Raw genomic sequence first — 16,068 nt, 5'->3', positions numbered from 1 at the left:
TTTCTTTCTTGCAAATGAAAACTTGGAATCTAAGCAGAATTCAACGGTTTCACACTGTGATGATTCTTGGGTGTACCTCTTGGTTTACCATTCCCAGTGGCAACAGACTGTCCCCACAGGATGCTCCGTCCTCAGCCTCCTGTAACATCATTTCCTCTCCCTGGAGAGCTTTTTAAAAAACCACCCTGGAATTTCTAGATTATAGTACTATAATGTCATGATGATTTATTGCCACCATCTTCTAGTTCTTAGTTTGCATTGTTTAAAAGTCTCTAACCCTAACCATTGTAGTTATGATGGGAAATGTGCAACCTAGTGATCTAGCAATTTGAAATTGTTGTTTAAAAAAACCTAGATTGAATGTTTGTATTTATCCTATGTAGTTTGGAGGTACAAATTTCAAGTGTGACGTGAAAAGCAAGACCCTTTGGCCCTTAAATCTGACAGGAAGATATTAGGGGAGAGATAATTTGTTTTTGTAATATTGTATTTTTGAGAGACATTATAGATTACCATTTGGGAAGAAAAGTAGGATATAAATGAATGAATGAAACAACTTGGAATTTTGCATTTAAAAAAAAAAGTCTGAAGATGCATGCAATGTATATGAGCAGGTAGTGGCAGCCACATGGACTGAGGCAAGGAAAATGTCACTGATGGGAGTGAGACTTGCAAAATGAACACTTTCCTGTCTAAGCAGCATTCAAAGGAGCCAAGATGGAATAAAGCATCCATGTGGACACAGCCACAGCTAAGCACATAGTAACAGCAAGAGTAGATCCAGCAGAAATTGAAAGGAAAAGAATGACTACTGGTTGGTGGACCAAGAGGGCATGAGATCCAATATTTGTGGGATTAGAGAAATTCTTGCATAGATTCTATCAATGGCTACTAGCCATGGAGACTGAAGGGAACCTCCCCATTCAGAGAGACTAAGCCTCTGAATCCCAAAGCCAGGAGGCAACATCAGGGGAAGGCCTTGGCCTCTGTGTCCTGTGGTTGGCCATCCAGAGAACCTGGTTGGCAATTCTGTGAGACAAGATTCTGTGAGACTAGACGGACCAGTGGTCTGGTTCATCGGGGCTCCTCTTATGTTCTTAAGGACCAGTGACTATGAGGGAAATACTAATTTGCTGTCTGCACTCTATGTGTGAGGGAGGGGGCATAAAAGGGCTGCACCATTTGGTACACCACCAAGGAAACCCAGAGTTGCTAAGCAAAGACAAGCAATGGCAAACCACCTCTGATCATTGCTTGCCATCAGGAAATGTATCAAGCCCACTCTGACCTATTGACTATCTGTGTTAGGCCATATTGCTCCCCTGCATCTCCAAAGGCAAGATGCTCTTCTTTGTGAATATAGAAATATCATTGAAAACAGACATGGCTGTCATGGGCCTATTCAGGCTAAAGTCCCAACACCCAGAAATAAGACCTGCACAAATCCCATAATAACAAAATTTCAGTCTAGGGAATGGTTGTGAACATGGATGAAATCAGCCCCACCTGATAGCCATCTGTTCCACTATATATTTCTGGTTAAGCCCTGGAGGAGGAGCATGTCTCATGGCTTAAGTGCCACTCAGCGTTTAACATCCAATCAGGATGGCTGTTCCCCCCCTCCCAGTGCCTCCTCTTCCAACCGGCTTGCCTGTCTGTCCAGCAGCCAGCCAGCCAACCACCTTCTGTCCCCCACCCCTGACCACACCCTCCTCCTTCCACTTCCCTCTGAGGCTGCAGATCCCTGCCGCGAGAGAGCTGCCCCTACTGGTGAGTTCCATAACAGCTGCCTGCAGCCTTTCCAGGTCCTGGGGGGAGGGGGAGGCCACCCACAGAGTTCTTCCACTCCATCCCCCTAATCTAGCACCCATTGTATCCCCCTAATCTAGCACCCATTGTATTCCTGAATGCAATGGATTTGGCCCCGAGTAATCTAATAAACATCAATGAGAGGCCTGTAGGATTTGACTTGCCATGCAAAGTATGGTTTTGGCAGCTGTGTAGACCTGTTGTTTAAATGGGGCAAAATTCTAAAACGTAATTGTGGTAAAGCCCACCAAACTGTTTCCATCTGTCATAGGAACATGAGCATCAAGCTTTTCAGGGAGATGTGACATAGCTCTTTCTACTCTCCCCAGGTGTGATTGAGTGGATTGAAGATTTAGATATTCATATTTAGGCGGTTTGCCCAATCTGCCTGCATACCCATTGTATCTATTTTGTTATGTATTTTATAATATTATATACTTCCTGTGTGTAATTCTACCATATAATAAATAATAGCAAGATTGGAGATTAATGTTAGGTGGGGCACGAGATAATAAAAATCAAGAGGCTAAATTGAGCAATATTTCCTAGTGGTATACAGAAAACTTCCTGACATAGGCAATCAATATTAAATGGTGGAACATCATTTCCCCCAATTCTAGGATCCCCCTTCCTGGTTAACGAATGCAGATCTTCTTCAAAGCATGTCAAAAGTACTCATGTTGGTCTATTAGAAAAACATCCAAAAAACATCAGTAAGTTAAGACATTTATTAACAGCTACCACCGTATCATAACACAGCAAAGAAGCTGTTGTTATCACCAGAAGTCTTCTTTCAATTGAATACAAGGTAAAATAAAAACAAAGGAGCAGTGAGACAAAGATGTTGCTGGGTGATATGGAAAAGCTGCTGTGAGCAGTTTCATAGGCTTGATTTAAACAAAATCCTGGCTAAAGGAAAAAGAGTTTGCTCTCGAGATTTTGCACGTATATAGCATTTAAACTGGGCTGCCACCCAGTCAAGGCAATTGCCCATGTGTATCATGTTTAGGCCTGAGGTAAATGTGGTGGCCTGATATAAACATGATGCTGGTGAGGCCAAAGCACTTTCCAAGGGCATTACACTCATTTACGGTCACCAATTTCCAGAAAGGGACTGCAGTTCTCCTGTAATTATAGCTGATCCCCAGGCCATTTAGACCAGCTCCCCTGAAGGAAATAGCAGCTATAGGGTGCCAATGGTATGGCATCATACCCTCACAGAATTCCTTCCCCTCTCCAAATTCCACCTTCCCAATGTACCTACCCCCAATTTCCTGGAATTTACCTAGCCAGAGCTAGCAACATCTTAATTAAACTAGTTAACTCTCCCCCACTTTATGTAATGCTCTATTTCAATGTATCTGTGCATTTAACACATGCTATGTCTCCCAGTTCTCACTTATACCCAGGCCCATTCCGCACAAGTTAAATGTAGCAGGAGTGTGGCAAATTGTAAACGCTACTAATTTGCAGTTACGCATGACATCGCACACAATCTGCCACACTCCTGAAACAGACCCGCGAAAAGCGCTTAGTTGTAGCGCTTCCAGGGAAATCCCCAAAAGTGGATTCACCCTCTGGAAAGCGCTACACTTTTGCAAACAATCTGCAACAGTTTAGAAAAAGTTCTGTGCATTACCATTGTCGCGGTTTCAGCAAAGTCCCTCCCCCTGGCTCTCTCCTCTGAACTTCCGGTGAAGCGATCGCCATTTTTTTTCTCGGAGCGAGCGGAGAGCAATGAGCTGGCGATCCTTCATTCACCCAGCGAGGCTTCTCCAGCTGCAGTCCCTCCACAGAGCTGCTTTAAAGCTCCCCTTCCTCTTCCCACAACAGTCACCCTGTGAGGTAGGTGGGGCTGAGAGAGTTTGGGGAGAACTGCTTCTATCCCAAGTTTTAGTCTTGATGTAGAGAAATAGGAAGTCAAACGTGATTCTTCAGAATCCCCAGCTCTTAACCACTACACCATACTGGCTCGCTTGGTGGATGTCATAAATTGTGATGTTACCTATTGTGGATGTGATACAGCAGAGACAACTAATACAGCTGAGACAAGCAAAACAATGAAAGCTGCAGCCCATTTTCCCCATCTTTAGACAATCTTAGATACCTAATTTAGAGACCAATAATCTCAGATTTGGGCTATGGACATGACATGATTTACAGTATCTCATGTCATTTTTATATCCCAAATCTGAGATTATTGGTGCAGTCCTGGTCTTTAAAGTTCCTCTTATCAAATGAAAGTGGAATTTATTGGCTGTTCAGGTTCTTAAAAGGCTTTCCAGAAAATATTGAATACATGGTAAAGAAAAGGCAGTGAACAAATTAAGTATTATTAAAAGAGCAGTGAGATGGAAGGAGGTAGAAGATCTCATCAGATCTTGTTGGTTAAGGAAGTTTGGTACTACCGCAGACAACGGCAATGGCAAACCACCTCTGCTTCTCACTTGCCTTGAAAGCCCAATGCTGAGGTCACCCTAACTTTTTACCAGAGTCCAAATAAATGTATTGACCCTGCGCTTCATTGTTCTCCAGAGCTGCCATGAACACTTCAAAGCTTGAATTGCAAATGCAAAATAATTTAAAAGCAAAGATTTATCAGGGTCATTGAAAGCCCTCTGGGTAATGGCTATACTGAACAGTCGTAGAGTCAGAAGATGGACAGGAGTAAAGTAAAGCATGAGCAGCACCAGCTCCAGTAATTTTTCCCCGTGACAAATCCAAATCTTTAAGGGTTTTTTCAGATTTAAAAAATTCTAAAGGGACTACTTCTCCCAATCTGACAGCCATTAAACACAGCTACTAACTAATTTACTAACAGCTTGGCTGACTTTAAATAAGTCTTTAAAAACATTTTAAAACAGTATCTTTTACCCTGTCAGACCACAATCCTAATCTGATTGCTGGTCCAGTTTATCAATACAGGAGGTGCATGCTCTATCCTTTTTGAAAAGAATGGCTTTAACCAAGGGTTAATATATTTTGAATATTTCTAATCTTTTATGCACAGCACATTTAAGTGAACAAAATGCTTTACAATTTGGCCTTACTCATCTTTACTTTCATGATATTCCTTATTAGAAATCCCATTTTACAGTCAGGCATCTGGAATGCATAGAAGATTGCTTGTTCAAGATTTACTTAAATTTAGGGCTAACATTTTTTTATTCCAGTCTTCCAGGGCCGTGTCAATGTCCCATCAAGCGGATCATACCAACTCTGGAGCAAGGGGGCTAAACACTAGTTTGAAAAAGAATTGTGTCCCAGATTCCAGGTCAGAAGGGAGATTTTCCCCCCTCCCCATTTTGCTGCAGGAGTGGCTGTAGTGTGAATCTGCCCCAACCTATTTTAGGATTTTTTAAAAGAAAGAGAAACTCAGTGTGCAATTTAAGCACCAACAATGAAATTGACATCAGCCTATGAAACATTCCCCCAGGACATGCAAGTAGCCTCCTGCTGACTGAAGGTTATATAAGCAGAAATCGGTTGACTTCTGGGGGGAGGGCATTAGTAAAACAGGCAAACCAAACACAGGGAGAAGGACTTTAAAACAAATAAACCTCAAGCTGATGTCATTCTCACACAGAACTTCCTTTTTAAAAAAGTATAACCTACATTTTGAAAACAAAGACATTCCATAAAACACACTGGATTACAGGCTACAGGAGACACATTCAACTCAAACTTGCAAATTACTTAATTAAAAGGAACATTCCTGTATAATCTGTAAACATTATGAACAATGTAATAATAAAGTTACAGCCATTGAAGTCAGTGAGTTTAGAAGACTATACCACTGCTTAGCATGGCACTGAAAATGCTGGTTTATTGCAAGTAAAAGGGCTTAAAAAAAAAAGCTACAATCTGTAGCCTTTAAAGGCATTGTTTCTCCAAGCTTTATTAAACTTGTTGTTTGCTTATGCCCTACCATTTTGGCTTGGTGCATTTTCATGTGAATGGGAAAAATGTGATTTCCTAGCCGGCAGCTATTGCATTCCATTGCAACTCTTGGGTCAAAACTAACCTGTCCAACTTTTATTCTCATTTTACAGAACCAGAAGAAAGATTTTTTGGGTGTGTGTGTGTGTGTGTGTGAAATCTGGGCCTTGACATTCAAATTAATATCTATACATCCAAAATAACACCAGATAGCAGTATATAGGAATAAAAAAAAACAGATGTTTAACTTCTAACCATTCTGCATATATTATTGACTACATTAAACCAGTTTGCCATATGGACAGTTTTGTATGCAGTGGTGACTAATTTTTCCAGGCTGCCAAAATGCAGGAGCCAACACATTTTTATTGAATTAGTTTCACTCCAGTGAAGGTTTCCGTTGCATTTTGGTACTTTCTGCAGCTTATATGTTGCTCATGGCACTTCAGTCCTATAGATTCCAAGATTTAGTTCTGTATCAACATTTTTTACAGTAGATCAGAAACAGCATTCTAACTAACAAGATCCTTGGGAAAAGGCTTGGATATAATCCCCAACTCTGTTTAGAAAGCTCTTGTTGTTGAACTTGGTCAGCATTTATTTGAGATAGTAGCCAAGGGTTAAATTGCTGTATGTGACTTCTGGGATATCCAGGCAAGGAATTCAAACAGAGTTCTACCCAAACTGCTTCTCATTGTTAGCATTAGTAATAACAGAGACTCACTTTAATACACTGGAGAACATCTCCAAAGGTTGAAGCTTCATTTAATGATATTGGCATCTCTGAAGAAAATTACATATTGTCATAATAACAGACATGTAATGCAATATAGGAAGAGGTTTTGAAAACAGATTAGAAACAAGCATGGGCAAATTAAGCAGAGCGTATTGAACTGTGAGTTTATTCTGCTGCTCCCCTGCCTTTACTTTTTGGCATTACATTTCCTGTCCACTGTGTCCTATATGGGCTTTGTTATAAGAAGTGGTAACTGTAACTCACCTGAAGTACAGCAAAACTGATTCACAGTTTAAATTACACTATGGACTTTACATTGAAGACTTTTCATTCTCTCTCACCATTATCACCTGAAAGGAACTGTGAGCTTTGTAGCTTATTCTTTATGCTTCTTTGTTCATGGTACAAATTTATGGTATGTATTACAGATATGACACAGCACTGCACTTGAAAGTAAGACAGTGTCCAGTACTACCAATATCAACAAAGTAAGCATAACCTACTATGGTTGGGGGGGGAGAATCCATCATCACAATTTTAGGCATCGTTTTTGTTTTTTTTCACCTCCCTGGGGATGAAAAAATATTAAGTCCAGCATCAAATCTTTAAGCCACTAGGCAACCAGAAATCTGGGAGTCTCCCCCCACCCAGCAGTATCAGAACCCTGAATCCTACAGGGACATCCCGCAGATGAGAGCCAAGGAAATAAACTGAAACTATACTGACAATTCTTATCCGGATTCCATTCATTTGCATATGCAAAATCACCCACTGTGTATAATTTATTTAAGACATTCTAATGCTGCCTTTCTACCCAGTCAGGTTCCAGCATAAAGACAATCCTGAAATAAACACTAAGGCCATTCCAACCTTCCCCTGAAATGGGGGGAGGGGGGGTCAGTGGCATTTATCTAACCGTTCCATTCTTCTGAAATAAGGGAATTTCTGTTTGTACAAGGACCGGAGATGTCCACCAACCCCCCCCCCCCACCAAGATTTCCATTTTGCCACTGTGCTTCTCCTTAGGGTTCACTGCCCCTAATTTTTTTTAAGAGGGGGAGAATCAGTGGATTCTAGAAGAGGGGGAAGCAGGAAAGTCCCACTCTGTAATGTTCAGATTCATGCCACTGTCTTAAGGCCTACACACTCCCTTTGCATACACTTAGATCCCTAAATGCATTGTAGAAATAAGCCCATGATGGCCTACCTGCGTCTCAATATTGTCAATCTATTACATCTGCTGAATTTCATCTGGCTTCCTTAACGGCTTCAAGAGGGATTCAGACACAAAAATGTGTTCTGTGTCTGTTCATTCTGGTCAACAGGCTGCATTTAACTGCTACACAAAAATTGGTAGGAGAAAAATTGGGGGCATTTAAATAAAGGCCAATTCATATAATTATACACCCCAATACTACACACAGTTCCTTAGGAGAAAGGTCCAATGGTTTCAGTAGATTGATTACCAAGTTTTTGGGGTTAGAGCCATGAAGTCATAACTTTACTGCATCCTACTTTGCTTGACGTAAACAAGTACTGCTTTCCAAGAGTAGCTGTGTCAGCCTGAACCGAAAAGTACAAGTCCAGTAGCACTTTAGAGACCAACAAGATTGGGTGGGGGGGGGGTTATAAGCTTGACTCTCAAAAGCCTATGCCCCACAAACATCTTGTTGGCCACCAAGTTGCTCCTGGACTTGAACAAGTTTGGAATGCTTGTGACAAAGCTGTTCCATCTAGACACCTAAGTTCCAATCCTCACTCAGCCATGGAGCAAGGTACTGCCTCTCAGCCTAACCTTACAGCATCATGAAAATAAAATGGAGGAGGTATGTTACCCTGAGCACCTTGGAGAGAAAAAAATGAGATGAAAATGTCATGGGTAAGAGAGGCCTCCAAGTTGTACCATTGTACGACACGTGATGGTGTGAGATGGGCTATCGTGTGTGAGAATTTTTAGCATCACATAAAAACTATGAGCACATGGCCTCAGTCTACAGAACTCATGCATTTTATGTGGCATTTCACAGATATTCTGTGCATCCCCCTTTTTAAAAAAAAGAAACAAAATTTACCATCTTTTATGGGGTCTCCTTGAGGAAAGGAGCCTGTGGATATTCAAAATACCAAAGTTTAAAAACCATTGTTGGGGTGCATACCTTACACCCTGTGAAAGGGGTCTGCAAGTTAGACGACATATGTAAGCAGCTGAATGTGTTAGGCACATCACCATAGGGAAAATATTTTGGGTTCTGTTAATTCATCAGTTCTACAGATGTTTCCAGAACGCATACGAAGACCACAGGACTGTGAAAGGTGCCAGGGGAGAAGCAGCTTTTAAAGCTAAATGTCGTAAGAGGCACATATTTCTTTTTTTTTTTAAGTATCTATCTGTAGTCCTGTAGTCCTTTGCAGCCCCCAAGTCACCTGCTCAGCAAAATCTGCTCTGGCTCCTCCCATTCCGGTGACCAGTCAAGTCCTCAGAACAGTTCTAAGGTCCCAAACGTATGGTGTGCCAAGCACCAAGGAACTCTCACTGCAAGTGTCGAAAGTCCACAGTCCAACGTCCAGCAACCAGCTTCCTCCCATCGTTTTTTCGTTTCCTCTTCCAATGAAGGCCGCTCGCTTTGTTTATATGTGTGTCATTTTGTCTGTGCACTCCCGAGATAGAGAGATCTTGAGCTAATATAGCTTCTAATGGCTCTTGGCATCAGACGGATGTTTTTGAAGCCTCTGCAAATGCACTATACAAAACAGCAGTACTTTTTCCACCAGGACTTGGAGAGGTTTTTCATTTTGTCCGGAGTCCTGCTTTTCGATTTCTTTGGCTGTTGCTGGGTATCCGAGTACTGAATGCCAGCAACAATGGCTGCATCAAAGACTTCTTTGAGGTTTTTCTGAGTCAAAGCAGAGCACTCGATATAAGAGGCAGCTTTTATTTCCTCGGCACAGAGCCTTGCGGCCTCCTCTGCCACTGGCTTTTCTTTGCATTTGTCTAACTCAATGAGGACTTTGACATCCTCCCGGAGGTCTGACTGTGTCCCAACAAGAATAATCGGTGCTTTGGGGCAGTGGCATCGGATTTCAGGAACCCACTTTTCGCTCACATTCTGGAAAGAGGAAGGGCTCACCACGCTGAAGCACAGCAAAAAGATGTCTGTGTTGGTGTAGCACAGTGGCCGGAGCTTGTCAAATTCATCCTGTGCAAAAGGAAACGCAGCATGAATATCTAGAGACAGGGATGAGCTCAGTGACCACAGTGCCTTCAGAGCACCAAAAGGTATTCCCAGGAGAGAATGACCAACACTTGGCCCTCTAAGGAATGATCATGTTGACCTGCAGTTCCTGAGGAAATGGGCTTTAGGTCACGTACATTTGCCAATTGAATCAGAACAGTTTCCAAAAAAAGAGATTTGCACCTGACAAACCAGTACATACAGAAGATTTTCTGACGGAAAGGGCTTTTTTAATATGGGGGAAAATTTAATCACATGATCCATGGGGGAAAGATGAACTTAGACTATTGAGGATAGGAGCAGAGATAGTATCCTGAGCAGAGACTGTAAGACTAGCCTCCTTCTCTTAGAATTCTGCAGGCTGGCTTGATGAATGGATCCCTGCTGCCATCAAAAGAGCTGGTCTACTTTCTTCTCTCAAGCTTCCTTACTCAGGAGGCACCCAGTCTTTGCCAGTGGCCATTACTGTCCTTATGACTGTAACAGAAGGGTAAGTGGACGGCCTGCCTTGAAGAACAGGAGGAGGGTACTGGCCAAAAGGGCCTTTTGACTCCTTTGCAATCTTATTTGTCTAAACTATTTAATTTTAAATATATATTATAACTGGTATGGGAGAAAAGACACAGAGCTGAACTGGTATGACTGAGACCCCAATCATGGGGGCAACCTTTGATGTTACAATCAGGGGAAACCTAACACAAAGCAGCATCCAAACGGAAGGCATCAAGATAAATATGGCAGTGGGGGGAGGAGGAGGTGTCTCAAAGCATATTACAGTCACCTATCCTTTCTCTCCCTACAACAAACACCTTTGAGCTATGTGAGGCTGAGAGAGCTCTGAGAAAACTGTCTAAAAGGAAATATGACCCTAAAAGGAGACCCTGCTGTTTTAGGTTGATTTATCATTCCCGTCATATTAATGAATTACACTTCACACACTTCATGTGCCAGTGACATGAAAAAAGAATACACTGTGTTCCCCGCCCCCCCCCCCCCATTGCTGCCTCATCCTCAGGCAATGCTCATACTCTTTCTAAAACACAAGGTTCATATTCTGCTTCCCGCTCTCCTCTTTTCTGGAAAGAAACCCCCCATCCCAGGAAGGAGGAACATCAGTAACAAGAGAATTTCCCACACCACACTCTTGAAGCTCACAGAGGCTTCAAGTACTGCAAGGTGAGGAAAGCAAACGGAGGCAAAGATTAACTCTGCGCTTGGCTTTCATGCTGACAGCAGGATAAAAGCACACCAACCCAGGCCTCTCATTCATACAGGCTTTGCCTCAGCCGTGGAGGTATTTTAATTAAAATGCAGCATGTTTCTCAGGGAGTCTTAAATTAACAAGTGCAAAGAACAAGTACAGTTTGGAAGCTCCCTCCCTGCTCAATGCTTTGTTGTCCAGATACAACTTGCATGCTAATTTATTACGTTTTTAAGGTTGGGAAAGCTTTTGAGGAGTCATGGAGGCTCAGTTTTAAAAACATTGAAAGAAAGCATCACATGCCCTATTCCACTTAACTACATTTCTTTCTGGGGCATCTGAAAAGGGAGAGGGCAGTATACAAGATTGAAGTCAGGCAAGCTCATTAGCTCTCTTGTTTTGCAGACTTAAGCCCTGGTAGGAAGCAAAGTCAAAGCCAAAAATCTCTACTCTGTTTTCTTAAAAGAACTGCAGCTACAAACATTTGCACCATCAAAGCTTGTGTGCATGAAAATGACTGTTATAAGAATTGTCATGCTGGTAGCATGGGAGGAGCTTGGATGATGGAGAAGTAGAATCAGAGGCCAAGGTGATTTAGAAGTACAAAGAAAACCCCAGGATAATCAAGAGCTGTTTTCTCATCTCTTATCTCCAGTTTACAGGCCATAAAAATAATACCCCCAGGATAAAGACGTCACTGGCATTCGTGACCTCCCAAGGCTCTCCATAACAAAATGGAAAGGAACGCCAGTGAGATGCATTCTGGCAACATATTACCCTCTGCTCAATTATGCTGTACCAGCCAGTAGTGAACAAGAAGGTTCCATGTGCTTTGTGTAAGAGGCAGTAAAACAAGTCTGGGTGAAACAGCTTTGCAAGATAAAAACACTGCCATAGAATGCAAAGACTGGGGACTGCACCATCGTCAGCCAACGGTCCACTACCAAATATACAAGCCCATATATTTCTACATGTGCATACGCATGAATACAGGCTTCCTTTTACTCACAAATGACACACCAACTCCTACTCTTGCTGTCTAGCAGCACAAAAGGAGAAAGCTTTAACTGCCTGGTACTCAGAATGGATTTGGGAGCATGAATTTGTCCACAAAACACTTCTTCTCCCTCTGGAACCCCCCCTCCCCTTATGCAAAAGGAACCCTTGCAGCATCCTGTCCCTGTGCTAGCAACTTTCTTTGGGAAACAAGCCACTGCTGACATGGGCTCCTACCTCATCCTGGCCGCTGCTACATCTCTACTACCACAATATTTATGTGCCATTCTGAATTGCTACAACTTTCCCAAGACCTCTTTCCTGCAGTAACAACCCAGAATGTTATGCAAAATCCAGCTGTTTGTTCCTTGTAACAGCTGCATACACACCACTGGTCAGTTTAAGGTGTCAATCAAATTTTTAAAAAAATTACTTTCCTGTAAAGTTGGGAGTTACTGTGGGTTAGTACAATGCTGCATGATAGCGGGTAGTGTGGTGATGCAGTTACTCCCAAGAAAAGTAGCCCTTCACAATTAGACATACAGCAGTGAAGGAGGAGTTTTACTAACCTGGCCAGCTGTGTCACAGAGCTGGAGCCTAACTGGTCGACCATCTACTGACACGACAGCTGAAAAGGAAAGAAACAGCCACTGATGAAGAATTATGTCTTTGCTCATCAGAGTTTTCTTAATTCATTAGGTAGCAGAAACAGCAAATCATCAAATGAAGAGTATTGCATAGTACAATACGAGCCATCCCAGAGACCCTACATAGTCCTGTGCCTCCCTCCCTTCCACCCACCCACTTCAGGATTAATTTCCTTGTCACGTTTGAGTTTCCAGAGCCCTGGCACAAAAGAAGCTCCCAGGCCCTCCTTAGTTTAAATGACAGAGGAAACAATACAAATATTTATGTCTTCTCTTGGGAAGCTCTTCTTTTTACACTCTTTTCAGGTCTGGTTAGAAAATTTATTGCTCCACTAAAAAGTAGCCTGATAACATAACCCCAAGGAATCACTGAGTTAAAAGTGCCCTTACTATTATGCTGTTTATTAGAGTTTCCCTACTATTTAAACTGTGATCCTTTTGTGTGTGTGTGAGTGGGGGGGGGGGTTAATTGCTTTTCTTGCTATGCTTAGTGTATTGGTTTGCAATACTGGTGGCTTTTAGACATTTTAAATTATGACATTTGCCTGCAAGGCATAAGCAACTGCAGTTTGCTCAAGGAGATAATGTCTACCAAAAAGGAATGATCAGTTTGGTCCTCCTGATCCCCCTACAAAACCAAGCATTCAGCAGTGCTAACCTCAAAACTACTGAATTCAGGTTCTCCCCAGCTTAAGGCTGCTGTCTTCTGAAAACCATCTTGGGCCATTTCTGAATCCACATGGAAGCCAGTTTAGGTGGCTTGTGTAGCTTCAGAACTGAGCATTATGCTTTATAGCAAACAAAGCTCACACAAATAGTCAGAAAGGGGCAAGTGGCAGGGGCTCTCATGTGGCAGGGGCTTTCTACATGGTCAGCTACACAAACACACCTAACATGTTAGAGAAAAAAAGGCCATCCGCCCATGATGAAAATAAATGGGCCGTTTTTTATTTCGCAACATGAAGAGGCACTAAGATCCTGCCCCAAACAGAGTGAAGACAGCAGCTGATGACCCAGCAGTTTCCCACTTAGCACCCACCAACCTTAATTCCAATTACGGGACATTGACAGGAGTTATTACATTACAACAATTCTGGAGGCAGGCAGCAGAGAGCCATTCATTTCCCACCAGCTCTCCATAAAATCAATGTCCATCTAAACGAATGGCAGAGAGGTGAAAGTGATTGCAGATGGGACTTAGTCTCCCTCCCCTCCACCCCGTTCTGAATCCCTAAAAAGGATTTGCATGAAGTGTGATGTTTTGAAAAGGAAGAATAAAATTGTCCATGGGTTCCACACACTCAGAACAGCGTCTGAGCTCCCTCTCTCAAACTCAAGCAAGCTCTTGCCAGCACAAGTAGTGTGTTCCCTATGCAATATTACAGAATAAACATTGACTACAGAGAAGCTCATGGCTGACTGTAGGCCACATTCTGCAAAACAACAAGTTACCGTTTGAATCCCCAGGCACCCTGTTTTGATTCACATCAAGTCGGAACAGCTTGCAAATATATTGGGAGACCAATGGTCCAAGATCTGAAACCTGAAGGGTGGCGTGGGGAGGGGGAGTACACCAGGTTTTTTTCTCTCCCAACAGTCCGGGCTAAAGTTGGTCTTTTAATCTGTACAGAAGAGTACAACACGCCCTCCACTTCATTTTAAAAATGCATTTATATAAGCCAACATGCAAACTCATGGCATATTCCAGGTGGGCTGTATATTTCTGAAGGCCTCCCAAGTTGACCAAGATTCTCCTCTGTGGTGGTTCCACGCCTTCCCTGGAGGCAGCCGCTACCTCCTTCTCTTTTCCATAAAATCACCGGCAAGCCACTTCTGAGGCCGAGCCCTTTTCTTCCGAAGACTTCGGATTTTTTCTGCAGCCGCCCCCCCCCCCCCGGTAAGGGGGCTCCGTGTACCATTCCGCCATGGCCCCCTTTCCTCCCAGCCGGGGCAAATCCTTTCTACCTACTTTCCACCACCCTCCCCTGAAAGGGTAACGCAGCTCGTCCACAATGAACTCCGGAAGAAGGGGAGCCGCCCCTTTTACAGTTGGAGGGTTCAAAGTCGATTCGAAGGGGCTCCAGAGGAGAAGGGCGCTTGGAGTCCGATTCGGGAAGCAGGCTTGCCAGCTGGGTCCTCCTCAAGCGGCCTAGTTCTAGGGCACTGAAGGGGCAGCCCCATGAATTCTACCATACGGATTCGCACGCACCCGATCTCTCACCTGAAAAATTGTCGAAGGCGGTGGGTATGTACTCCGTGGGGTAGCCATTGGTGGTGTAACTTACTACCAAGCTGGTCTTGCCCACCGCGCCGTCTCCCACTAGGACACACTTGATGCTGCGCCGGGGTTCAAATCCGGAGGCTCCAGCGCCGCCACCGGCTCCGGCTCGGCAGCGGCTCCCCAAAGCCGCTCCCAGCGCCGCTGCCCGGCTGCTGCGGACCCGGCGCGGAGGCACCGGCGGGACCTCGCAGCCGCCCGGGAGCGGCTTGCTGATGTAGCCCGTTTCTCCCTCTTGCTGCGGCGGCATCCGCCTGGCCCCGGTGGAAGAGACCCTGGAGGACAGTAGGATCCGCGGAGACAGAGCCACTGGGCGGCGGCGGCGGCCGCAGCAGAGCGAAGCACCGAATCGCAGCGGGAGGGGAATCTTGTTCGAAAGGCGCGGAAGCCCGCAGACTCGAGGCTTTTCCTTTCCCGGAGATCCAGGCTCTCGTGCAGAGTCGCCGTCTTCCAGTCGGCTCCGAAGCCAGGAAGGCGAATCGGTGCTACCTCGAGCCTTGGACGCGCGGCGCTCTGCTCCGCTCCTCCCCTCCCTGACAATGTGCACACTACTCCAGCGAGCTGCTTCCAGATGACATAATACGACGGAGGGAGCGGGCCGAAGAGGGCGGGGCAGACCGGCACGGAGAGGAGCCTGAGAGAGAGAGGCGCAGGCCGGCAGGCGGCGCTCCCGCGAGTGGATGCCGGCCAGGGCGAGCGCATGAGGAGAGTCTTCTGATTGCTCCCCCACAACTTGTAGACGGCGTGGAATCCTGGCGGCGCCTGAGAGCGCTTCCCATTGGCCACCCAGCCTTCCTCTCGAACGCGAAGACAATCGGAGGGTCCATCTATTGGCTGAAACGTTCACAAAGCTGCGCCACTCTGCCCAGGGTCTGTAGGCTTCTCGTCCTCTAACGGCTGCTTCGTAACTGACCCCCTCCCCCCCCCCATATTCCCTAAATAAGCCCTTGCTCTCTGTTCTCCCTCGACCTTCCAGCCCTCCCCCTTATTGGAAGTGCCTTTCCTTATCTGACATCTCCTCTGCCTGTGCAGAGAGCTGCTCTTTCTCACGTGCGTTTTGCCCTTTTCATCCTGTAGTCGCTGTTCGAGTAAAATTGAGGCCGCACACACTGGAACAGGTACACCTCATTGGAGCATCTGACAACGGACGCCCATAGTGCTCTGTGGAGCAAAAACAAAATGGAATAAAGGAATAATCTGCCATTGTAATAACGGACATCCCCCCCACA

General features: G+C 44.5%; 1 protein-coding gene across 1 annotated transcript; it reads right to left on the bottom strand.

The window, feature by feature from the left end:
• Window positions 1-6,496: 6,496 nt before the first annotated feature.
• On the bottom strand, window positions 6,497-15,681 carry RHOU (ras homolog family member U). The gene is given in 4 exon segments (XM_077346403.1): window positions 6,497-9,681; window positions 12,484-12,542; window positions 14,783-14,927; window positions 14,930-15,681. Coding segments are annotated over 4 exon segments (1,272 nt in total). The 5' UTR covers window positions 15,542-15,681; the 3' UTR covers window positions 6,497-9,225.
• Window positions 15,682-16,068: the final 387 nt, after the last annotated feature.

The sequence above is a fragment of the Paroedura picta genome, chromosome 1 (genome assembly GCF_049243985.1).
Source record: "Paroedura picta isolate Pp20150507F chromosome 1, Ppicta_v3.0, whole genome shotgun sequence".
Lineage (NCBI taxonomy): Eukaryota > Metazoa > Chordata > Lepidosauria > Squamata > Gekkonidae > Paroedura > Paroedura picta.
Note: the sequence above shows the minus strand (reverse complement) of the source record. Positions and strands in the feature narration are given on the sequence as shown.